Here is a 24,792-nt window from a genome sequence, read left to right on the forward strand (position 1 = left end):
AGAGCGGCGAGAACGCCCCGACGGTCCCGGCGATTCGACAAGACGGAAACGGCCGGAGGGAATTGGGCACTCGTGCCCCGTGCTCTCACCCGCGGATGGGGTCCAGCACGATGGCGTGCGGCTCGTCGATCATGCCAGAGACGAGCGTCTTGCGGTAGTGGCCGCGGAGCTGCGCCACCTCGATCACGTCGCGGCCAGAGTCGGTCCAGTACAGGTTGTCGGCCACCCAATCCACGGCCACTCCGCGTGGCATCTTTAGGCCCGAGATCTGGGTGCCAAAAAAACCCACTGTGATACTCGTGTCCCAAATTGTCTATCGCGCAAACGCGCGTCTGCGTGGTTTGCTGTGCCAGTGTTGTTTTTGAATTCGGGGGATTATTGCTTTTAACGCCAGGTGCTCAAATGCAAGCATACAAAAACGGACTCGCATCATTCTCCGATTTTTGTTGCTTACACAAAAGGTTATATTTTAAACCTCACAATTCTCCACCATTCTGCCAATTGTATAACTAGACTTGCAAAACTCGCGTAATGAATTTGACCTGCCCTGGAATAAAATACCCACTCTGTCACTGTCGGATTGGAGTATGGAGTTTTTCATAAACAAATCCACGCAGTCAAACGACAAATGTCAAGAGATTGACCCCACTGAAACACAGCTCCTCATGCACGCACATTCCTCGAGGTACAGTCCTCAAATAACTTGTTCATGCCACTCCTAGCAGAAGGGCCTCTATTGGGGGAAGCACTAGAGGGCTCCTCCAGGGTGAATTTTGGCCTACTCTTCCACGCTCACCAGACATCTTGGAAGAGGTGAGACTGCCCGCACTTTACCCCGCACCATGTGCAACCTGCTGATCGGCAAACTGTGGTGAACCCATTTGTACCGCTGGGTGGACGAAGGCAGTGAGGGATTTTAAGAAGTGAGCCTATTGTTTCGAGTGCTGGTGCCCGGTAATCAAATCAAACCGGCAACCTTTGGATTGGAAGTCTGCTGCGCTAACCATTACACCACAGAAGCATCCCATATCCCTTGACTACATACTTTTGGCTAGCCATCGAGCAAAGACGGTCACTGCATCGCATGCTTTTCAGATGCACTTCTGCAGCTGCTCTTCATTCCGACATTTGGAACCCACTGAGAGCTACGCAGTTGCGAATCTAGATTCTTTGCGACTGCGCTTTTTGTTTAGTTTGTTTTTCCTTCCCGTGCACCTCCGATTAGCATGGTTTGGCTACGGATGGTGCGAAAGAAGATCAACAACATACATACATAATACGTACATATACGTACGTATAGAAACGGGATTCTGGGCACTCACGTCTAGGTCGACGACGGTCCCGGATGTCTGACGGCGGTGCCTGTGCTCCCCGGCCGGGTACAGCTCAAGCATTGAGATGCGGCCCATGTGCCAGTTGGTCCAGAAGATGCGATTGGACTTGACGTGGGCGTCCATGGCGTCAATGCGGACGGTCGCGTCTCCCTGGTAGGCCTGCTCGTATGCCATGTTGGGGTTGTTCGGCGCCAGGCTACGGATCTCGTTGTTGTCGGCGATGTACAACACCATCTGCTCCGAGCCTGAATTCCGTGGAGGTGGAAACGGCGCGAGTGGAGTGCTGTTAATGCGTCGTACTCGTACGGCATATCCAGAAAACTATACCGGTCATTAACATAATCAAAACCCATCGCCGTTACGCGAATGTTTAGTGGTGCCCAGCTCAGCAAATGACAGTACGCCTACAGTATTCAATTGTAGATTATTCACTGAATTTGGCTATGACATAGGTTCACAATGGCTCTCTCTTACCAGCACTCACATTGCATTTAGTAGGAACACACACACACTGATACGAGCCGGGTGAAATGACGGACGCCTGGAATCCAGTGCTTTGGATTATTAGCCCCTTGTATGCGTGAGCATTTTCCCCATGTATTTCTGTTTACTTCAAAGTGCACAACACCACACAGAACTTGCCACACATACATATTCAGGACCTTTCTGAAGAAAATATTCTTGAACCCCAGCCATTATTTTCTGGAATAATTAACGATATTATTATTTTGGGACACATTTAGCAGCATCCAAACATGCTATTTTGGAGGAATGAGACAACTCAAAGTTATGGTGGATGGACACAGAGGTTTTGAGATATATGTACCAGATACCACAAGTATAAAATACATTTATATAGAGCATAGGTACATATTCATGCAATCACAATGACAGCAGTGTAAACGCATATGTTCTGTCAAGAAAGCACTTCATATGGATGTCTAATATTGTTATAGAACACAACACATATTTCAAATCATGCCTCAAATATTTGGGCAGGATGAGATTAATGATCCCTTCAGCTTAAAGCCAACATCAATCACTTTAATGCTTTCATATTAAATGATGGGTTAAAAGCATGCCCCACGAACCTTCTGCCTTGCAGCTGTGATGAAGCCCCTTGATGTAGTTCTTGGAACAGTTACACTTGTAGGAGCCTTTTGTGTTGTTGCAGAGTTGTGTGCACACTCCAAACTGCGCGCACTCATTCACATCTGTGTTGACAGCAGACACGGCAAGCAGAGGGTCCCGTTGCAATTAGAGACGTTGCCATTTGATGCAGTACACAGTGCATGGAAGTCGTGCAAAGGTTAACGTTGATAGAAGCATGCATTTATGTTACGCGTTCAAACTTTACTTGAATTATCTCTGATGTTGTGCAATGGATGTTCTTTGAAAATGAACCAAATTGTGTCTTTTTAGGTTTCAACATCCAAAGCGAATTAATGAATGATAGGACATTTTCCATAAAGTTCCAATATAATTTGTGTAATACGGTGCCATCAATGTTCCCTTCGCAGCTTATAATACAAACTGCTAATCCAAAAATGAGGGTTGGTCAGCATGACCTGGCAAGTTTTTTTTATTCCTATGACGACAGGATAACACTAAAGGATTACTGCATTCATGGGCATGCTGGAGTAAAGTCATAAGATGGCATTTACATCCATACATGTACATAAGTGACTCAATGCTCATACGAGCGAGGAGTAGCATTCGTGTCAGATGACAGTCCCGAGCTCAGAGTGGAAGTGTCACATTCCTGTGAGAGGCACCAGTCTTACTCCAACAAGAGTTTTGTTGGCTTTCCCCAGAAGAGCTCATTTCATGCACACCACATGAATGATGGGTAGCGTCTGCCCCTGGTGGGGATTGAATTTACAATCTTGCCATTATGATTGACAATTATAGCATCGTTTGGCCAGATATGTAGAGTATGCAATGTTTACGGGATGCAGTAATCATTGCCCAAATCGCCATGAATATGCCCGATCTCATCAGATATTGGAAGATAAACAGGGCTGAGCCTGGTTAATGCTTGTATGGGTGGTCACCAGTGAGTGCCGATTACTGCAGGTCACGGGGCTGCAAGGTGGCCAGGAGATGATAATACCGAGCAGCCTGTTCACATGTGCAGGTTATCTCTGGGTACTGTCTTCCTCGCATATGTCAAACATTCATTAAAACAAGCGATTGATCAATCATCCCAAAGCGGGACCCCTCTTAAAAATGTGTCTCGAGACTCGGGCTTCGTACCTTCACATATGGAGGTGGTGGCCTTGCGCTGGAAGCCAGGTTTACACTCGCAGTAGTATCCTCGTAAGGTGTCGTGACAGATCGCGTCATCGCCGCACGGGTTCAATGGACGATGGCACTCGTTGACAAATTGGTCTAACACGACACGCACGCCACGAACCAGCAAAGTGACACACATACACACAGTCGCGTCAATGCTCTCATCCCTGTGCTCATTTAATTTCCGTCTGCCTGTAGTTAAAACAATAAACATACTGCCACGATAAGCATAAACACACTGTAATTTACAAAATAGAGGGTGGAAAAAACTTCCCCAAAAAAAAGTTAAGCTTTTAAATTATTGCCAACACAAGTCAGGAATTTATTTATTCTACAATGTTAAATTGGTCAACATATGCTAAGCCAGGTTCCAAGACCCACTGCTACAAAATAAAAAAGAGCACTGCTAGAGTAAAACTTTTTTTTATTCATAAACATAGCAGGGAATTACTTGAAAGCAAATTACACTTTCATTCTCTATTACCATTGCTTACATACCATAACCCTGTACTGTTTATACATCTGAACAACTGCTGTTCTAAAGGATATGATTTCCATTACTGCAGTCAAATATTGTACAAGGACAACTTGAATAATTTTACGTCGGTTAAATAAATATTTGCAGAACGGTGTTATTGCATTGTCCTTTTCAGTGCAGATATCCAATCTGAAGGTGTTCCAATATAATATAAATACATTATTTCATGATACTGCATTGGTAGTGGTGCACAAGCACAGATAACAACATTTCCACACTGTGGCCTTAAAAGGGAATATATATAATAGACGACAGTTGTGCCCTTCTGCATGTGCTATGAAGAAGGGCCAACCAAAAATGTAGCCCATTTCAGATGTTTAGTTGTAAGGCCAGAGTTATTGACAAATGTTTTGAGTTTATTTCTTCATCCCACATGGCCGATTGCTCATCAGGTTAACATGACCAATGGATCCCAACAAGGCAATACAAATCACCACTACCCAGATATTAAAAATGAGTTATGAACCCCAAGTGTCATATACAACTTAAAGGTACAGAGGTTAAGAGCAACATTCTCTAAAAACAGATGATTTGTGCCAATATCCTTCCCACAAAAAAACATGTCATATCACATGCTGGTGAATTTTTAACTTTTGTCTGTTACCCTTTTAAATCATGTCATGCTCAATGTAAAGCATTTGAAGCCTTGTGCAAATTGCACAATACAGAAAACCAAGCTTATTATTTTCATTATTGTTGAAATGAACCTCATGGAAAAGTTAATCTGCAGTAAATCATTATGCTTCAGCAGCACTATAATACTCTTAAAGTTAATGTGAAGGTGCTGTACCAATGGGGGATGGTGTGACTCACCATTCTGCATGCAGAATGGTGTGACTCACATGCGAGCCCATGATATTGCCAATAACGCAAATGAAACGCAGTTTGAAGGGTAAGATTTTTCTGAATGGCAAAAAATTGCAAGAAGTCCTTTTTTTGTTACAAAATCATTATTGCACAGCCTTGGCAGATGTTGGTAATAAAATTACAATTGAACAAAAAGCGGAACTTTCCATGTGATGCACTTATTTAATTTATTACAAAGACTTTTGAGTTGTTCAGCTGAAAGTTTGCATAGTTTGGTATTTAGTTTTGGCTGGTTGTGACCAAAGATTAGTTCTCAACTCTGATAAAGATTCTGCAAATGCCACATCACGGTACTGATAAGGCCACAGCGTTATATATATTATTGATTTTGTAAGGGTGTAAAATAAATTTTCCAACAGTGGGCTATCACGTGCGTGGAGTGCCTCTACATTTGTCGGAACAGTTGTCTCAGTTTTTCCACATGAGAGCAGCATTACACAGTTTTTTGAAGCTACCCATCCACAATAATGTCGTTGCTATTAATGTTTAGCATTCAATAAACAAGTTAATTAATAATATGCAACAAAAAATACATATTTCACAAATCATGAATCAAAAATTCATCTTTTATCACTTCCATTGCAATTTTATTAAGTTATTTTCTCACCGTAGGTAAAAAAAAAAACCCATAACAAAACTCATTACAGAGCCGACTAGTTATAATAACATTTCATGCGTGAATTCAGGGAGCCATGTGTGAAAATGATAAGGCTCAGTAGTAGTGGATGGAACACTTGCAGGAGTGAGATGCAACATACTGGCACACGACTGAGCGGCCCACAAAACACCCAACGACAAAAAGAGTGGCAGCTCAAAAGCTTCACGCGACTACTCACCTCCTCCACAGGCCACCTCATCGGAGCCACCATCGCCACAGTCGTCAAAGCGGTTGCACACGAGCTGAGTGCTGATGCACTTCCTCTCCGTGCCGCCGCACTTAAACTCACTGCTGTTGCAAATGCGTGGCTTTGGGCTTGGCTTCTCTGCAAGCCAAAGGACAACATTAGCGCGGTGGCCCAAATGCACCAAACCGATGCTCATGTACATGTGCAGCCCCGTTGTGAATCCACCGCTAGACGAGGGCCTCTCCGTGACTTGCAGGCCATGAGATGCTTGGTCGTACTTCCGAGTCGCTGCTCAGCGTAGGTTTCAAGGTGGGTGGAGCGCAGAGCGACATTGGGGCTTTCTGCACTGCCCTCTACTGCCCACAATGCTTATTGCACGTGTAGTTGTGCACGGTCGTCACCAATCCAAACATTTTGAGATCAGTGATAATACTCATACATACAATGTATGTATTTAGCATTAATTCAATGTGCAGATATGATCTAATACATGTCTCATTTATAACTTTATGGGGGATTAAGATGCTCGGCTTGAATCCAGGGGATCCACCAGTAATTAAATCTGATTCTCAAATGTACTGTGTTCATGTTTCATTTCTAGTCACCATGTTTTACTTAATTTGGTATATTTTAATTAATAATTTTCACTTGTTTAATGTGCAACGAACATTGGTGCAGGCAATATGAAGCAACAGCCTTTGTGAGGCTAAAGAGACTTATGAAAGGGACTTCAGAAATAATTATTTCACGTCATATTCTAGGACCAGTCACTTAAACAAGGCAGTGCGATGCTGGATATGACATTTATGAATAAAACATTCCATCTCATGATATGACACAATTAACATAAGAAAAAATGTAGCAGTTAAAACGAAGTTATTATAATAGCTAATGACACCTGATAAAAGTGTGCCATTTATACAATAAATATTTTCATTCATTTATTTAATAACATTATAAACTTTTAAGATGCGTGATATATATACTCTTTAAAACAATAACAAAACAAACTCCTCAACAATTATTTATGAACTTTCCATGATGCACAAAAAAATTAAGGTCAATTTAAATGCCAGGGTGGAATGATCAATTTGGGCTCATCAGAGGCATTAGGTGTTTCTTAACGCATTTTTTTCCATAGCACTTGTGTGTGTGTGTTGTGTGTTTGTGTGTTGCCAGTGATCTATTCAGTTTGCTTTACCGCAGTTCTCTTCATCCGAGCCATCTCCACAGTTGTCAACGCCATCGCATTGCCGTCCGGCCCAGAAGCACACTCTGTTGTTCCTGCATCGAAACTGTCTTCCTGGTGGACACTGGAACTTCACTGGAGCAGACATTTCACATCAACGCGTCAACAGTTTTATATAGTTTCTTTAAAAACAATACATGCGTGTATATATATAGACAAACAAATAACCCAGACTCGTACACGTGCGTGGCAAAACACCATCTGTGTGCACGCCAACGAGCATGTGCAAGGCGCATGAACTGACATCATTTTAAAAAAAAAGCAATTGTAATTGGAAGCAAATGTTTGAAGTTGAATTGATTTCACATCTGTTTTATGAAGGATCCCCAATTTTGGATAAATGTGGAAAAACACGAACGCATTCTATCCAGCAGAGATCGTGCGTGTATCGTAACGCTAGTGAATGCAGCCAACCCTAGTCTATGTTACAGCATACGGTACAGTATAGCAAACATTTACACCACTAAAACAGCCAGGTGGCGCTGTGGTGAAAGGGTGAAACTCGGTTCAACTGCAGGTAATTTGCCAAATTCAAATCCTGATCACAACAGTTACACGTCTTATGTAAAGGGATGCCTCAAAAACATTCATCACTCCAGAATACAATACGAATCGCAATGTTGCGAGGTGAGAAAAGATTCTCCTGTGGAGTGATTGGCCCCTGCCACAGAAATGTAACATGTATATATCACTGCCAGTGGGCCATGAATGATGATGATGTGTACTCTGCCCATGCGCATGTGCAAGTGACCAGGGAGCACTTCCCACGTTGACTCGCGAACAACAAAGGGTTGCCGATTGAAAACGCGCGTGCATCTGGTGCCCTCTCAAATACTTCCATAGTTCATTTATTTGGTATAGCCTTGCGATCCATTCGGCTCTTGAATCAGGTGCAACCGCAACAAACAAAAACATGAACAAGAAAACATCTTAAAGTGATTATGTGACTGTGCAAACAGAAAATCCAGGAAAAAAACATCAAAATATTCCTGAAATAGCACCGTACACCAACGCTGTGTGCAAAAATCCCAGTGGGATGCAAGTCAAACAACAACAACAACCACAAGACAACTAAGATTAAGGCCATCAGTCTAACTCCGTACTACAATAAACAAAAACATGGCCAAAACAAAAAAAAACGTTTTCGAAATCACCAAAATAAAAGCCATAAATGCAATGTAACAGTGATCATAGTGGGGGGTAGACTCACAGCACATCTCCGGCGTCTCATCCGAATTGTCACCACAGTCGTCCTCGCCATCGCATTTCCAGGACAAAGGCTTGCACAGTGTGTTGTTGCACTGGAACTCGTGGTGAGGGCAGGTCCGCACGACTGGGACAAAGAAAGAGCCACACAACGAAGAGCACAGATCCGCTTTACCTGGTGCTCACGCACAGCCGCATCTCCGATTAGCACGGTTGGCTACGTACGGTGCGAAAGAAGTTAAAAATACATACATACAGCCAGTGGTCATTCGATAAATTAAATACTTAGAATGATAAACAGTCAAGTATAAATATGTACAAGAGGGGTGGCCTCATGTAAAAACTGGCATCTGCAAAAGCAATGTGGAAATGCCACCTCTGATTTAGGGCTAATGGTCTTCCGATGTATAATGCATTAAGCCAGGGAGTGTGTGCTGACTGTGAAACAGTTGTCCTTTAATTGATGTGAAATGTGTAACATGTCAAATGGAGCAGATTAGATAAACTACTGCAGTGTTAACAGGTGGTCATGTCTCCCAGTATGCATTAAGCCTCAACGCTAATCCTATACATATACTGTAGCTGATGCCGATGTTCTCATGTACTTTCTTTTGGTTACTAAAATGTTGTAACATATTTGTCTCCTTATGTTATGAAATCTGTTCATTAATTGACATCATATATGAGTTGGTAAACAACGTAAGTGACCTTAATTTCCTTTACTCTTTATCAAAAGGTCTCAAACCAATCAAAACAAGACACCAATAATGAGGCAACACTTTTGTATTAACGTGTTTACACAACTATACAAATGTGAACGTGTTATGCTAGTCGGTATTATATACACAGCAATGTGATTGTGCATTAATACTTTTTTTTATTTGGAGTATTTATAACGTAACATTTATATTTAATTACACTTCTTTACTGGACATTGCTTCTGTTGAAAAAGTTTGGTTTCAATGTGTTTGGAGTATTTCTGGACACGAGTCAAAAATGTCCTGTTTTGAAAACGTTTGAGGTTGAGCGTCATTCACCAGTGGCAGAGACACATGACTTCCTTAATTGGACACCCATGACAGTCATAAGTTATCTAAAATCAGAGCCCAAGACAGAAAATCCTCCATTAAACTGAACCAGATCCATCTTCTTTGGTTCTTTCGGTAAAGTCACGTAGAATGAGAATAAAAATAATAAAATGATAAAATAAAATAACGCGATAAAATTCTCACGACGTCTCATCCCTTCACCTGATGAAAGGCCGCTTGTGTTGTGGCCCGAAACGTCGTGAGAATATTATTGTGTTATTTTATTATTTTATTCTCATTCTACGCGACTTTACCGAAAGAACCAAAGAAGATGAATCCTTGCAGTCACGAAAGCTTTACATCGAAATTGAGCCAGATCCATTAGTGGATAGACACTCTGCAGGGTGAAATTTCTTGTGGCATGCTCTGAAGACTATGGGGGAGGGGGGGGGTGTCCATAGTAACACTGTAATTATTGTTTTTTCAAGTCTATTTTTAAGCAGAAAGCCTCAATGAGCCACCATATGTATTTTGGGATAATTGTCAATTATTTTCCAGATATTTTGTGTGTAAGGAGAACATTTCAAAGCCTGGAGTAAACCAACCTACACAGAGGACTAAGATATTCGAACCAACAAAATATTAACGGGCAGGTCGGTGACCTATATTCTTGGTTCTTTCGGTAAAGTCACGTAGGAGGGAAACAATGAAATAACAAGTAGGTCGGTGACCTACTTGATGTCCTGTCTTCAATGTGCCATCCCACCGATCCCTAGGTTGTGCCGTCAGTGTCTCGCGATGCTCTCTGCTATGATCCACTAATCCCACCTACGGAGCTGGACTACAGCAGCATGTGTTCGGTGTGCCACCGCACCCGTGGAGTGACGCGCCTGCCATGCCATGTGCCCCACGTGCTGCGATTTGCAGCAAAAGACCACGAGTGCAGGGGAGGGGGGGGGGTCTGTGCGTCGGATGGGAGTGCCGTGCAGTGCCGTCGGCGATTACTTGCGGCGCAGTTATCCTCGTCGCTGCCATCGATGCAGTCGATGTCGGCATCGCAGCGCCAGCGCTGAGGGATGCAGTGCCCATTACGGCACTGGAATTGATCGTGGTCGCAGCGGGGAGAGCAGTCTTTCTGCAGAGCCAACAGGGACAGAAAGCCTGTCAGTGGTATCCAACAAAGACAGCGGTATCCATGTGTGCGCGCGTGCTGGGCATGTGTACGGTATGTGCACGCAGATGGGCGTATGTGTGTGAGTGTATATATTAAAGTGCACCTGGCCTGGCACAGGCGCCGTGGTGACGTCACCGTCACTTAGTGGCGAATGGGGGGTTTTGGCATTGGTATATATTAAGCATATGTGTGGTGTTTTGCATGTTATTCATATCACAGTTGCTGAGGACAGGCCTTAAGGGCCATGAATGGCAAGTGACGAGCAACAAACAGCACTATTTAAGGTATAATGTACGAGTGAACCCGTTTCTTGAATTGAGCATGTTTTAAGAACTCGGGAAAGCGATATGGGAGGGAATTCCAAAGTTTAGCAGTACCTAGGATCGAAGCAGAAGTGTTTAACCCTGCAGTATAGTGTTTGAAAAAAAATCGTGGATGAGATCAAATGGCAAATCGCAAATGTACGCGCAAATCCAAGCATATTGGTGTATGTATTGCACACGTACATACGTGCATGTATATATGCGCACCGTTGTAATCAACACAGGTAAGTTCATTCGTCGCTGTCTTATTCTTCCGTACGGCTGATTTAGATGCGGAGCCACAACTCCAATTTCACATTCAGGTGGTCAAGCCAGATAGCCGCATCAGGAGCAGCGCAGTGTATCGCTGTCATGCCTCCTTCGTACTTGTGGATCGAACATTGTGTCGTTATATGCTTTGTTGCCGTGATCGGTTATGATCCGCGAGATACATTCACAAACCTCGTCGGAGCCATCGGAGCAGTCGTGGTCACCATCGCAACGCCAGCGGCCAGCGATGCAGCGTCCGTTAGCGCAAGAGAACTCGCTCTCAGAGCACGGCCGCGGAGCTGTGTGGGCAGGACACAGAAAACCCGTGTGAGGCTTCGCCTTTAGCCCAACAACTGAGAAATACAAGCTCCATTAACCCGTGTGCACTACATAGACTACATACTCGCCATGCATTGAAGTGAAGCATTATGGGTAATGCTTACGTATACTTTTACCCATAATTCTTCACCTTACCAATAATGCTCCACAGCAATGTATAGTGAGTTTTTATACGAATAATTTTAGCATTGAACCGGATTAACAGTTCTCACTCTGCTGATGAGACCTAGAAGGTTGAAACCAGTCCACTGTTTTCTTGCTAAAAAAACAAATGCTACCGAATAAATATTGGTCTGGAAAGCCAAGAGGTGTTCTGCTTAAATAAGTATATATGTGTATGCACTGCAGGTGTTCAAACTCGCAAGTTCCAGATTGTTTCTGGGTTGTTATTTTTACTGAAGGCTAGACTATATTGACTACTCAGTTGAGATATACCATTATTATTTATTTTACTATTAGTGTTGGTGGCTAACCTAAAATCACATATTGAGTATTTTTTGGAAAGCAGTGTTTGGAAATATCACAGGCCTCAAACTAAGCACAATACAAGGACTCCTCTACTTTCATACAAGTTATGTTCCAGGTCTGTTCGTAAGTCGATTTGTTCATAAGTCCAACTTTACTCCTGTCGATTCCAAACATGTTGTACATCATTTACACTAAACGGGAAATGGCTTTGAAAGTTGCATAATCTCCTGAAGATGTAGCTGCCACTGGTTCTTCATGTTCTGCAGGTGTAGATGTCACCACCGCCATTAATTGCGTGGCGGTTGAACTTACAACTCTTGGTTCGAACAGGTAACTGGACATACGGACAGGTTTGTTCGTATCTTTGAAAGTTCGTAAGTTTAATTTTGTAAGTAGAGGAGTCCCTGCGTATTAATTTACTCATAACGAAGAATAATTCTAAATTTGTAATGATACTTACAAACAGAAAAAAATTACATCACATGAGTGTAATCTAATAGCCAATATTAAGAGGAATACATCGATGTTTAGAAAAGCATTATTGAAAAACAAATATAATCAACATTACATGCCTTATTTGAATATTTAAAACAATTCCACCTCATTAGAGTACAGCACTGGACTCGAAGCTCGGCTATACAATCTACAAGGATTAAAACAGGGCTTCTTCATCTTTATTTCTGCACCGAAGACCCTTAACAGCTGCCATGAAATAAACCGTTAAGATCCAGCCCCTTGATTGTGATCAGTGTAGCGTAGGTTTTAATGTAGAAGTAACAGAACAAATGACTATAGCACTTACTCCCAGATGAAGAAATGGATAAGGAATGAGTTCTGGTGTACGGGTCATATTGTACATCCTCCATTGCCTTTGCAAACCCTATGGTACATTTTAGGATCCATTGAGACTTAAGCGTTATCAACCCCTAATGATACTTGTACTTCCATAAAATGGCACAGCCCTGCAATTGTTTGCCTCTGCTGGCAGAAGGATCTGTACTAGACGAAGCTCTCGAGCTTCCAAATGATGTTTTTGCCTGCTCTTCCACACCAGCCAGACATCTTGGAAGATGGAGTACCCCCACACTTTACCTCACCACACGCAACCCTGCTAAGTGACTAACTGTGGTGTACCCATTTATACAGCTGGGTGCACAGAGGCGGGGGAGATTTAAGAAACTTGCCCTACATTTTAGCTGTCGTGCTGAGAGATCTAACTGGCGACGTCTGGATGACAAGTCCAATGTGTGCTCACAATGATACCATGGCAGCGTACCGCATAGTCCCCTAGGGACTATGCAAACAACCCAATTGATAATCCTGGATTTTGGAGACATTCTATAAGCAGGTGGCACTTGATGGCCATGGCAGGCATGTGCAAATGGAAGTTTGAAAGCATGTTACATGCACAGTCACCTACCTTTGAAAATGTGTCACCCATCACTAGGGCAGTGTTACGCAAGAAGCAAAATAAAACAAAGCGAAAAAAAGTAAAATGGGACATGGAGACATGGGATAACGTGAGATATGTTGAATACTGGACAACAATGTTAACGTGATTGAACATTTCCAAGCGATGATTAAACTGGTAATGTTGTGACCATGGCAAAAGAGAACAGAACTGAATGTCAATGAGATGCCTTGAATAAGAGTTGATTACAATGAAAGATATTAATCAATAGAAGTTAAATTAATGTCAGGCGCACAATGGTGATGGCACGCGTCATCTTACAAGGAGGCAATAAATGCATAAGTATATTCAGCTCAACTTGTGTAATGATGCATGCAGGTTAATGGCCCATTCAACATTTCAGAGCAACTGCATATTTTGCTCGAAAATGTCACTGCTCCCTCAAATAACACGCCTTGCAGGGGTTGTTTCCAAAAATAGTTATGTCCTATCTGCTTTTTCCACCTAAATATTACAAACAAATCCTGGTTGATTTTGAGCGAGGATGATCAAATCCACCTGGAATGCACCCAACCCATCGGCTAACTGAAGCCAAGCAGCAGGCTCGAGCCTCCACAGAGACTTATATGGGCGACCACAAAGCACACAAAACAGATGTGCAGTTGCCGGGGGCTTGGAAAAGTGGGCAGTGCAGAAAAACCCACTGCTGTCCCGCACCCCACTAACATTCACCAACCCACACCGACCAGCGTAGTGAAGCCTGGTCAAATATCCCTCACGCGCCCCTGGCAAGGCATCGGGGAGGCCCGAATCCACCAGCGGATTGACAACAGGCTACACACGCATGCCTATCCCGGCGCACTGCGACGCCACGTGATGTTTTGAAAGGCTCGCTGGCAGCAGTTCACGGGACAGACCCGGGTGCTGTGGGTTGACCGACTGTTGTACACGTGCATACACCTGACCATAAAGGTTATATAGCGGCGGTGTCCCGCTCGTTTAACAAAATGTGCCGCGGAAAAACTTGGGGAGTTTTCCCCGAGTCTGCGGTGGGGGAATGGCACCGTCCACGATACTTACTACAGCCCTCCTCGTCAGAGTTGTCTCCACAGTCGTTGTCGTAGTCACACTGCCAGCGTCCCGGCACACAACGGTTGTTCTTGCAGCGGAACTGGTACGGCTCACAGGTTCTGTCCTCTGCACGCGGTCAAGAGAACACGGAAATATGAGTTCCACCGCTCTTTCGCACACGTTGGCTACTGATCTCCACGTACTTCATTCACATCCTCTCCATGTCTGTCTGTCACTTTTGTTATCGGCAACACCAACGTAATTTCAAACGCAAGGATCAACTTTACGCGGGTACGAATATGGAACAGAGCAGGCATCATACACAAGGGAAAAGGCATCGAATATAAAAGCATTGAAAGAAAGCTAGTCAATGCAATACACACTAAAAGAGAAAATACTAATACAGTCCTGTTGGATTGAATACAGAATCAACAATTGTTATTGCCCAAGTGGCTGTCCTTAAACCTTTCGAACTATTTAACGACAAAAAAAAATCGAAATAGTTTGAAAAGCAACCGCCAAGCGGACAGCTTTTCTCAATTTCACAGGTGGAGCATCCCACGGGAGTGGGCCTACAAAACGAAAGCGTTCGTGTCCAAGTGCGACGTGCCCACAGGCTGTTGCCTCGCTCGTCAGCTCGTGAGCCGGAGTCTTATCTGTCGCTCTCTTACCACACTCCTCCTTCGGCTCGTCCGAAGTGTCGCCACAGTCGTCGTCCCCGTCGCACTTCCATCGGGACGGGATGCAGCGTCCAGTGCCCTTACAGCGGAACTCCTCCTGGCCGCACGTCATCTGGGCTGTTGACATGCGGCGCACGGCATAGGCGAGATTGGAGGACGGCGGGTGAGAGGACGGAAAAGAAAAATGTGGTATGTTCAGGGGAGCAATACCATACAAAATTTATATTGCAAATACGCACCCGTTCCGAATGATGACCATGATTCCTTGGTTTTAAACGGATACGAAGGAAATGTGGCTCGGGCTATCAATTGCCCACGTTGATATACTGAGGCAACACCTCAAAGATAATATTTTCAGATGGGGCAGGTTTGATTTGCTATTGCCCACTCAAGTGACCAGCAAACATGAATCCCATGCATTACTAGCTTGTCATCTCTAAGCAGAAATTGATCATTCCAAGGCAATACACTTCAAAACATTTTAAAATTACAATGAATTCATCCATCCTCAATTCCAGGAATGCGAACATCTGAGGGTTGGTTCAAAGAGCAAGACAAATGTATTTAACATCAAAAGCTACTCCAGAGGCTGAGCTCCCTCTGCAATAACTCATGGGAAGGGGGTCTCAGGGGAGACACGTGATTCGTGGGGCACATCGTGCCTGTATAAAAGCTCATCTCTGCACGACCGTCCCCCTACACGTAAGGGATTGCTAATGCAAAGAATAAGAAGAGTCAGCACGGATGTATAAAAACGACAATTCTTAATGAGCAAAAAAAAAAAACCGGTTGTGTTGATCAAAAGAGCTATATTGACCAAGACAGTGGAAGGCATCTGAGGGCATCCCAGTCTGTTCTCTGTCAGTTACACAGCAGCTGAGCAACACATTGCGCTTACTGCAGTTGGCAGGCTCATCAGAGCCATCCCCGCAGTCGTTGTCGCGGTCGCACACCCACACGCGCGGGATGCATCGCTTGGTCGACGAACACTGGAACTGGTTAGGGGCGCACGTGACCTCTGCTAAACAGACAAAGACATCCAAAACCAAAATCAAACAGTGCTGTTGCACCAAACTCTTTTATCTGCACGACGGAGTCCGTGCCAAGCATGGTCAGTCTCGTCAACAGCACGACTTGGTAGCTCACATCTTGTCAATGAGGCTGTTATTTAGAAGGTTTCCAAGCTGTTTACTTCCTAGAGCTGGAAGCAAGCCACTGCTCAAAATTCAAAACTTGAATTCTCCTAAAATTGATCATTACTCCAGAGGTCCCTTTCATATGCCCTCGTCAGGGTCGGGAACCCATGTATTGAACCTGCAGAGTTTCCTAATTGGTAAATGAAAAACAGGGTATATCACGAGATTATTAAGTTATTGTATTTGGCTTCTGGACATATTAAAATTGTAGATAGGCTTTGCATACCGACTGTGCCAGAGTGATTGACAGGAAAACGTGTCATTAAACAGCATTGTTGGTACATCGCACAAAGCATTAGTGTTCCTCTGAAATAGGATGACCCTCAAATCATAGGCTAAATTTGACGTATTTAATGAAAGCCCAAGACCTCGTGTTATTGTGTGCGCTCAGCGGGTGCGGCAATACATACGGCAATCCTTCTCATCCTCGCCGTCTCCGCAATTATCCTGGCCATTACAGCGGAAGATGCCTGGGATGCAGCGATGGGTGGTGCGACACTTGAATTGGCTAGGCAGGCAGACGTGAACATCTGTACAATCGCACACGCGCAAGTGCATGTCATCAACCGACCATTTGACATGCTAACGTGTACAATTCTCGTGCGGTGTTGCTTACGAGTGATATGAACGTAATACTTGAGAACAATGTGAAGCCGCCTACCACAGTTGGCTTCATCAGAGCCGTCCCCGCAGTCATTGTCCCCATCGCAGATGAAGGCTGGATTGGTGCAGATGCCGTTCTTGCACTGGAATTGCCCAGGGCGGCACTTAAAATCAGCTGTAAGGAAAGTCACAGAAATGCACGCAAAAGGCACACATGCAGCAACTACAATCAATCCACAGTTTTTTTTTTTATTGCACGATGAACACAGAAATGCCGGGCTTAGAAATGAGCTCAACTTTGAGTTTGTGCGATTTTATTTAAGTATTTCATTCTCAATACACTTTGGCTGACTCTTTTCAGAAACAGCCCCAATGCGATCAAAGTCATCCCCGCAAGACCTTGTCAGCCCGAAGGCCGCACTTACGGCAGTCAGCTGGCTCATCTGAGCGGTCTCCACAGTCATCCTCCGTGTCACACTTCCACCAGAAGGGGATGCACTTGTCATTCTTACACACGAACTACATGAGAAAGGCCAAGCAGGTATCATGGTATAAATGCCAGCAGGTATCATGTGACGCTCTTTAACAGCGACAGTAAATAGCTGGGACACTCTGTGGCTGTCCAGAGCCGAATGTACAAATGTACTAGGATGTATAAGTTACTGTGAATGCATCGTAGGTATTACACCGTCGAGCAAAGCGAGTCCGAGATTTATTTTTAAACCAAAGAAAAAGATAAGATTTCTTTGAAACTGGAAAAAGACATGTATGAAATACGGCAGTTTTTTTTAAGGTTATTTATAATCTTGCAATAAGCTAGTTACATAATTATTTATGTTCTTATTTTTTAGTATAAATTAAAAAGTGTGATTATAGTTGACAATAGTGTAAGCCATGACTTAAAGTATACTACACATCTAAAACCTCACCCAAACATCAAACATTAGCCTGTGATACATATTAAGTGTCATTTTCCAACAGTTTTATTACATGATATAAACTTCTTGTATGACCAGCACCAGTTCTGGCAATGCATCTTTCCTGGTACACAAGTTACACATTTGTGCCGAGTCAACCTAAGGCTGACAGAAGCCATGTTTGCATATCAATTAAACAATGTAATAAAACCCAGATAATTTATTTCATAATAAAGTATGCTATTCACCATGCTACCAATCTACAAAGATATACTACACACCTGTAAACGAATAAATACACACACAGGGCACTCAAAGATCCCCTGTATAGCCTCAACAGACTGTCGGGGCAAGTGCTGTTAGCGAAAACCTATGAAGGCCGGCACGGCACACGAGGGGGTGGGTGGCTAGGACCATGTCCAGTCACCTTTGTCTCACCTAGTGACGATGTTTACACATGACATCAGGTACTCATTCGAGGATGAGTCGACTGAGGGGAGGCCCAATAATAATTGTCACTGGTGTTGACCGTGAGCGGGAATCAAATCCGGGTCGCCGCCTTCATAGTGCAGTGGCGCTAACTGCTATACTTCCCAACACCACACACTCACACACACACGGACGCACAAGCATAACCACACCTGACTTGCAGTGCAGTTCGAAAGGCAGGTACGCCCATCACTGGCCAGGTAGAAATTCGTGGGGCAGGCACACTTGTACTGGCCGCCCGGTGAGATAAGACACAGGTTGCTGCAGCCTCCGTTGTTCACTTTGCATGGATGATTGGGAACTGGAGTACAACAGTGGACGTGTTAATAAAACAAAGTAGAAGCAACCAAACGGGCTTGGAATCAATGTGGAAGTGACCCAAACACGCTAAAGCATGCAGCACTGATGTGGCGCCTCTACAATAAGCTGGAAATAGCTGCAGTGAACACCGATTGTGTGATGGGCATTTTCGAATACGTAGTTTCTCTCAACGTGCAGTGTTTGTTGTACTATTTTTTACTATGATTAAGAAATATCAGCAGTTATTCATATGAATTCCTGCAGTCACGACAGTTTTAAGTCGTACATCAACAGCTTCTCTGATGTCAACTTTTTTTTCTAGTCTCTTCACGATAAATATCACATTGATTAAAATCTGCTATACGCAAATCCAATCTCAACATTATCCTTCTTGAATAAATGATTTATTGCAACCGAGACACACTGTAAATATACACATTGCGTTAAGAATGCAGGATTCCTCAGTCAATATTATGATTCGTAATTGGGGTTTGGGGATAGGCCACAACACAGCCAAACAAATTATAATTTCCTGGATTTTTTATTCTGCCTTTCTGATTCTTGTACTGATGGCGTTCGAGACAGATTCAAGTGAAATGTCGCATACAATTGCTAATTTTTTAGTCAGAATTCGGTGAGCTGAAACAATAATTTGCACATCAAAAATGTGGAGGTTTTAGCAATGCAAATTTAAGCCAAATCATTACATAGCCCAACTGAAAATTTTAATATTAACATATAAATAATGTTGCGGTGACCCAAAGGCACAATGATGACGTGATGGTGCAGGTGCCCTGGCCAATATAGCACCCGCAAGATAAACTGACGGGCAACGCGTGAAGAGGGCTCTAGCTTAGACCGCTGCTCGTTGGCGATTGTTGATGACCGCCGTTGGCGTTATGATCAGCGGCAGTGCAAGCTGATACCGTCAGGCTGCCGGAAGGGGTGGTACACATGCAGGTCCATGGGCCTGTGCAGCGTGCTGATGAGCGTCGTCCGGTCTGCGCCCGTGCTCTTGTGCGCTCGGTTCACCGTCTTCGTCTCCCAGTCGGTCCAGTAGACGTGGTCCTCGAAGAGGGACAGCGCGAAGATGTGCGGAATGTCCTCGCTCACAACTGCAGGTGCCAAACGCGATGGGGAAAGGGGGAAGGGCACAGGTCCACAGCGATCGCACTCAGGGACAACGCAGATAAGGATCCTAGCCCCCTCGTAGCCAAATAGTCTGGTAGGGGCAAGTGCCGTTAACGAGCACCTATGAGGGCCAACGGGTGGTGTGGCTAGCACCACCACCATACCAGGTACTCATTGAAGGCTGAAGGACTGGTGCTTGATTGGAATGGTCCCTGATTTTAGCCATGGCCAGGAACTAAACTCATGTTGCCGGATTCATAGCACAGGCCGCTCACCAATGTACTGCTCCACACCAGAGAACACTTGTATAAACTTCGAAAAAAAAGTCACTCATTAAGTATATTTTTTTAAATCGAAAACCATGCATGATTTTCAATAGTTCTACGTTTATGCTTCCACATTTGGCACAATGAAACCATATTTCATTTAACTTGGTTAATATAAACGTATGCATGGGGGGGACATAGGATAAGAAGATCATAAAACACCTTTAGGTACTGCTAATCAAACAATTTCACAATTTCAAAATTAAATTAATGAGGAAGCTTAATCACTGAAAGGATAAAAACAGTATTTTCCATGTTCTATGACAAGATGAGATAAATAAATAAGATCGATTGTGAGGTACAGAAAATGTGATTTGCATTCATCATGCATGGCGTTGATATTATTTAATTTTTGACAGGAGTAGAGAGTACTACGAATAAAGAAATGTCTTCTTTATATATGCACAAACGTACATATATAACGTACTTTCTAAAAGCTGTTCATCGTAACATGGTGGCTTGACTTAAAACAGCAGCAAATGTGAATTAATCGTGACTGCTTGCACTCATAACTGGATCCCTTAAGGTTACACTGCTATCTGCTCCGCGTTTAATCGTGGTGCGCGACATCAACCTGTGTGCCTGTTGGCTCCGTCCATGTCCGCAAACTGGATGTAGTCCTCGCGCGCGTCCGCCCAGTAGATGCGATTGTTGACGTAGTCCAGTGACAGGCCGTTGGGCCACGTGATCTTGGTGTCAATGACCACGCTGCGGTTGCTGCCATCCATGCCCATGCGTCCAATGTGCGGGTGCTCACCCCAGTCCGACCAGTACAGGTACCTGGCAGCGGACGCGTTCAACAGAGTCACCCTTGTGCCACCGACGTCCGTCCACGCTCGCCTCGGCGTTGTGGTGAAGGTGCATGCCCTCACCCCTCCCCCCCCCCACAATTGCTCGCTCACGCCACTGTTTTTTGTTTTGTTTTACGCGAGAGAAGAGAGAGCTCTAGAGAGCGCCTCCGGCAGACAGTTGCTGCCAACTCTTCCGCGCTGGACAGACACCTTGGAGGAGGTGCAAGTAAGATGACTGTAACCCAATGCTCATGAGCATGTCGATCCAATGCGGGGTACCCATTCGAAACTGCTCGGGGGGACAGGAGGGAGGAAGGAATGATGAAAGCTGCCGCCGCCCTTTGCTTCGCTCGCCACACTGGGAGATCGAATGGAACCGATTGCCGCGTCCAGCGTGCTAACCGCTACAGCGCGGCAGGATCCTGCGTGTCGCAAGCGCATGCCTGAAATGCTGCAACCCGAGAGGCATGGGTTTGCCGAGCATGAATGTGAATGAGCACTCACCTGCAAGAGCAGCATGGTGCCCGAATGAGGCAGCGCATCAACTAGGTTACTTCCTCTATCTGTGCAACACTTTAATATTCCCCTCACATGCGTAGGTGCTTTTCATTCCGTGGCCATTGTGGGTTTCTCCCGCATGCTATAAAACCTAAAATTGTAATTGGCCAAATATTCCAAAGCATGACCTTCGAGTATATTACCACTGAGGCTCACCGAGCACATCCGGGAAAATTAAAACAAAATGTATATTTGCTATCATGAATACTACTTGCGCGCTGAAATGAGTAGACTGCTGTGAATGGCTCAAAGGGGTAAATAAGATTACGAGTTTCGTTTGAGTGTTATGCGTTCCATTTAGGTGATTTCACACACGGTTATTAAAGGCTTAGTCAAATCTCACTTTCAAGTCCATGGCCTTACACAGTTATTGTATTTTGGCAAAAGCACACACGCCATTACAAATCTGTAACACACCACCCCGTGCAAGCCCACCCACGCCCACTGGGCTCCCCCCCCACGTTTACTCACCCTCCACGGACGTCCACGGCGAGGGCCCGGGGCTCCTTGAGGCCATTATTAAGCAGCACGGTGCGATAGAGCCCATTCAGTTTGGACACCTCGATGGTATCCCGTCCCTTGTCGCACCAGTAGAGATTGCCACCGATCCAGTCGACCGCGAGTCCATCTGGGTTGCTGAGGCTGGTGCGGTGCAGGACCTACGATGCAGCCATCATTGAAGGGCCGAATGCAGGAATGATGCCGCGTGAGTGATGGACTTTGGCTGGGATTGTTGAAGCATTTCATAATTGACGAGGGTCTAAGTTCACGTATTACCATTTAATTTCCTTCTTGATGAAAAGTGGAATTAACAGTTCTCCCGAGTTTAGTTTTCACTTTAGTTTAGCTAAAGTTCCCAGAAGCACGATATTAATGACTAAGACGTATGGCTTTTGCTGCCTCTAAAATTGCACTGATACAATGTGTGAACAGGCTTGTCACAAGGGGTGAATTGTAGATTGCTTTGGTAACTTTGCAAAATGTACAATACGTTTAAAGGGGATCCAATTTAGATTTTTTTTTATGTTCGTGACTACTTAACTAAAATTCAGATTCTGTTTACAAAATAAACACACGATTTAACTTTTAAATCAGCATTGGCAAAATTCTACAATTATGAATGTGGTTAAATGTTAACAGGTAAAACAACGTGCTTTGTGTGCCACTGTTGTATGCTTAGACACACTTGTACTAGTATGTAAGAAAATGCACAGGTCACATTGCACATTACATAAGCAAAGACACCCACCCCATGTTCGTCCTCAGAGTTTATACTCTGATGCAATATCTACCGCAAGTAGATTGGTAGGCAGTAGGGAAAAGCAGAGACATACATATTAGTAGTGAAAGGTTAATCAGCGGTAACATTAATGGTTATATCTATATAATGATATGAAGCCACATTGAGGCAAAGTCCAAGATAAATTAGTGTATTAGGGGTGTTAGTATCACTCAAGGATAGCTATTTTGAGGAAACTAAACATGCTGAAATAAGACGTATAATTATTCAACTAAAGTGATCAGAATTTAAATTTATGAAATTCGTGAAAATGTAATTTAACTTGCAAACTACATATTGCATGTAATTTAAGCAATTCAAAAACTAGTTTTTCAAGATATTCGTCTTTAGAGCTGCGTGACATTTCAGTTCATAATAATTGACAACGCTTAAGGAACGGGAAACAATGGTTGGCGTTCAATGCAATTTGTAAAATTAAAGGGTAATTTTAATAATCATATATTTGGACTGAGCAACGATGAATGCAGTGGTAATGCTTGCTCCATTGTGCGTTTACTTATAAACACGCGGTGAATTTAGTAATTAGCATTTAATTAGCATTCAGCCGTGGTCAGGAATTTAACCTGGATGACTGGGATCACAGTGCAGTACTCAGCCTCCGATAAAAAAACACAGATTATCGAGGATATTAATAAACAATTACAACAATACTTTTACTTGGGCAGTGAGCCAAAGTTTAAATCACATACCACAGTATATATTAAAGAAGAAACTTAAGACAAATTGCATTATTGATGGTTCGTCTTAAATGCTTCAACCATAAAACATATACACATTTCAAATGGATTTACTCAATTACAAAATAATAAAATAAAACTCGGATAAGAATGTCAATATCAACAACAATAAAAACCGACGAATGCGGTATTTGCTTGAGGCTTCCTAGGAGGCCCTGATCAAGGGCGCCGCTAATTGCTCTGTACCTATATTGAGCATCTCCTCCACGAAATGATATTTCCTGCGCTTGAATGACCGAAATTGTGTTTGTCATTCGGGTCAATGTGAAGGCTATCTTGTTCCAGACACCATAGCTTTGATGTAATTTCAATTAAAATGTACTCCCGTACAAGAACTTCATTCGATGTGTTGGGCTTATTTATTGAATAAACGTCACAACACGTAACGATTAAAACACCTTTTGCAGACATTGATGAATATACAAGCATCCACCACTTACTCACAATTAAATACAAACAAGACTGATGTGTGTCATTAAGCATTGTATAGCTTCGAAGCTGGAAAGATTTAATAGGACTGAATTTGTTAAGGTAGTTTTACAAATGTGTTGGTATATTTTTTGCAATGCAGGGATTATACAAAATCAGACTATAATTGCAGTACTGCTATCTATGAATGCATTATCATTCTATAATGTGTGCACCATTATATAGCTTCTAGGCGAAGTGGACCATTTGCTTTTTCAGAATTGTACTAAATTGATGCAAGACAATGCTGATTATTTTTCATCTCATGTGATGAACAATACAAACTAAATTTACAATCTGGTTGCACTGCAATCACAGGACACAGATGCCCAATGCACAAGTCGAGGACAAAAGACTCTGTATGCATGCATCTGCAGCTATGCACATTAAACCATAGACCACGAAAATCCGCACTGCCCCAAAGATAAATTTAAAGCCAGTGGGTGGATGTATCTGCAAATTCACAAACTCTCGCGTGAAGCAATTACACGGGTAAATCACGTTCAACTGACTTCACGAGCCACACGAAATCATCATCGTCAGGCACCGAGGAGGACGGAAGGGTTCGCCCGAGCCTTTTATTCACAGCGGGCATTCACCTGTGTGTCGGATCCGTTCATGTGCATCCGTCGGATCATACTTCCTTGCGTGGTCACATCCGTCCAGTAAACCCATTGCTCGCTCCACTCAAAATCCAGAGCCACTGCATTGTTGAGCCCCTGCATTAAAAAAAAAAACAGCTCCGTGTATGTCCACACGCAGTAGATCACAGTAAATGGGTTTTAATGCGATGTTGTAATACCATGCTGTAACATCACAGAAATCGAATTCTATGCTATATATGTTTCTGTACACATCACAACTAAATGTTTTGATGTGCGTGCGTCATAATAATGCAA

General features: G+C 43.6%; 1 protein-coding gene across 10 annotated transcripts in view; it reads right to left on the bottom strand.

Moving 5' to 3' along the window:
• Nucleotides 1-24,792, bottom strand: part of LRP1 (LDL receptor related protein 1) — a 313,912-nt gene that overhangs the window by 21,109 nt on the left and 268,011 nt on the right. For 7 of the 10 annotated variants that reach the window (XM_032951128.2, XM_032951126.2, XM_032951125.2 and 4 more), the window contains 21 exons: nucleotides 24,493-24,612; nucleotides 22,638-22,676; nucleotides 21,860-22,047; nucleotides 20,614-20,819; nucleotides 19,509-19,697; nucleotides 18,435-18,583; nucleotides 17,302-17,395; nucleotides 16,935-17,051; nucleotides 16,684-16,803; nucleotides 15,976-16,098; nucleotides 15,069-15,194; nucleotides 14,407-14,523; nucleotides 11,301-11,407; nucleotides 10,368-10,497; nucleotides 8,339-8,461; nucleotides 7,081-7,203; nucleotides 5,871-6,017; nucleotides 3,591-3,725; nucleotides 2,426-2,548; nucleotides 1,323-1,579; nucleotides 90-268 (listed from right to left, as the gene is read on the bottom strand). In XM_032951128.2, coding sequence (XP_032807019.1) covers nucleotides 90-268; nucleotides 1,323-1,579; nucleotides 2,426-2,548; nucleotides 3,591-3,725; nucleotides 5,871-6,017; nucleotides 7,081-7,203; nucleotides 8,339-8,461; nucleotides 10,368-10,497; nucleotides 11,301-11,407; nucleotides 14,407-14,523; nucleotides 15,069-15,194; nucleotides 15,976-16,098; nucleotides 16,684-16,803; nucleotides 16,935-17,051; nucleotides 17,302-17,395; nucleotides 18,435-18,583; nucleotides 19,509-19,697; nucleotides 20,614-20,819; nucleotides 21,860-22,047; nucleotides 22,638-22,676; nucleotides 24,493-24,612 — 2,912 coding nt within the window. The remainder of the gene's footprint in view (nucleotides 1-89; nucleotides 269-1,322; nucleotides 1,580-2,425; nucleotides 2,549-3,590; nucleotides 3,726-5,870; nucleotides 6,018-7,080; nucleotides 7,204-8,338; nucleotides 8,462-10,367; nucleotides 10,498-11,300; nucleotides 11,408-14,406; nucleotides 14,524-15,068; nucleotides 15,195-15,975; nucleotides 16,099-16,683; nucleotides 16,804-16,934; nucleotides 17,052-17,301; nucleotides 17,396-18,434; nucleotides 18,584-19,508; nucleotides 19,698-20,613; nucleotides 20,820-21,859; nucleotides 22,048-22,637; nucleotides 22,677-24,492; nucleotides 24,613-24,792) is intronic. The other 3 variants (XM_032951130.2, XM_032951129.2, XM_032951127.2) reach the window with 2 other exon arrangements.

The sequence above is a fragment of the Petromyzon marinus genome, chromosome 10, assembly GCF_048934315.1.
Source record: "Petromyzon marinus isolate PM22_M1 ecotype Great Lakes invasive population chromosome 10, UKy_Petmar_22M1.pri1.0, whole genome shotgun sequence".
Lineage (NCBI taxonomy): Eukaryota > Metazoa > Chordata > Hyperoartia > Petromyzontiformes > Petromyzontidae > Petromyzon > Petromyzon marinus.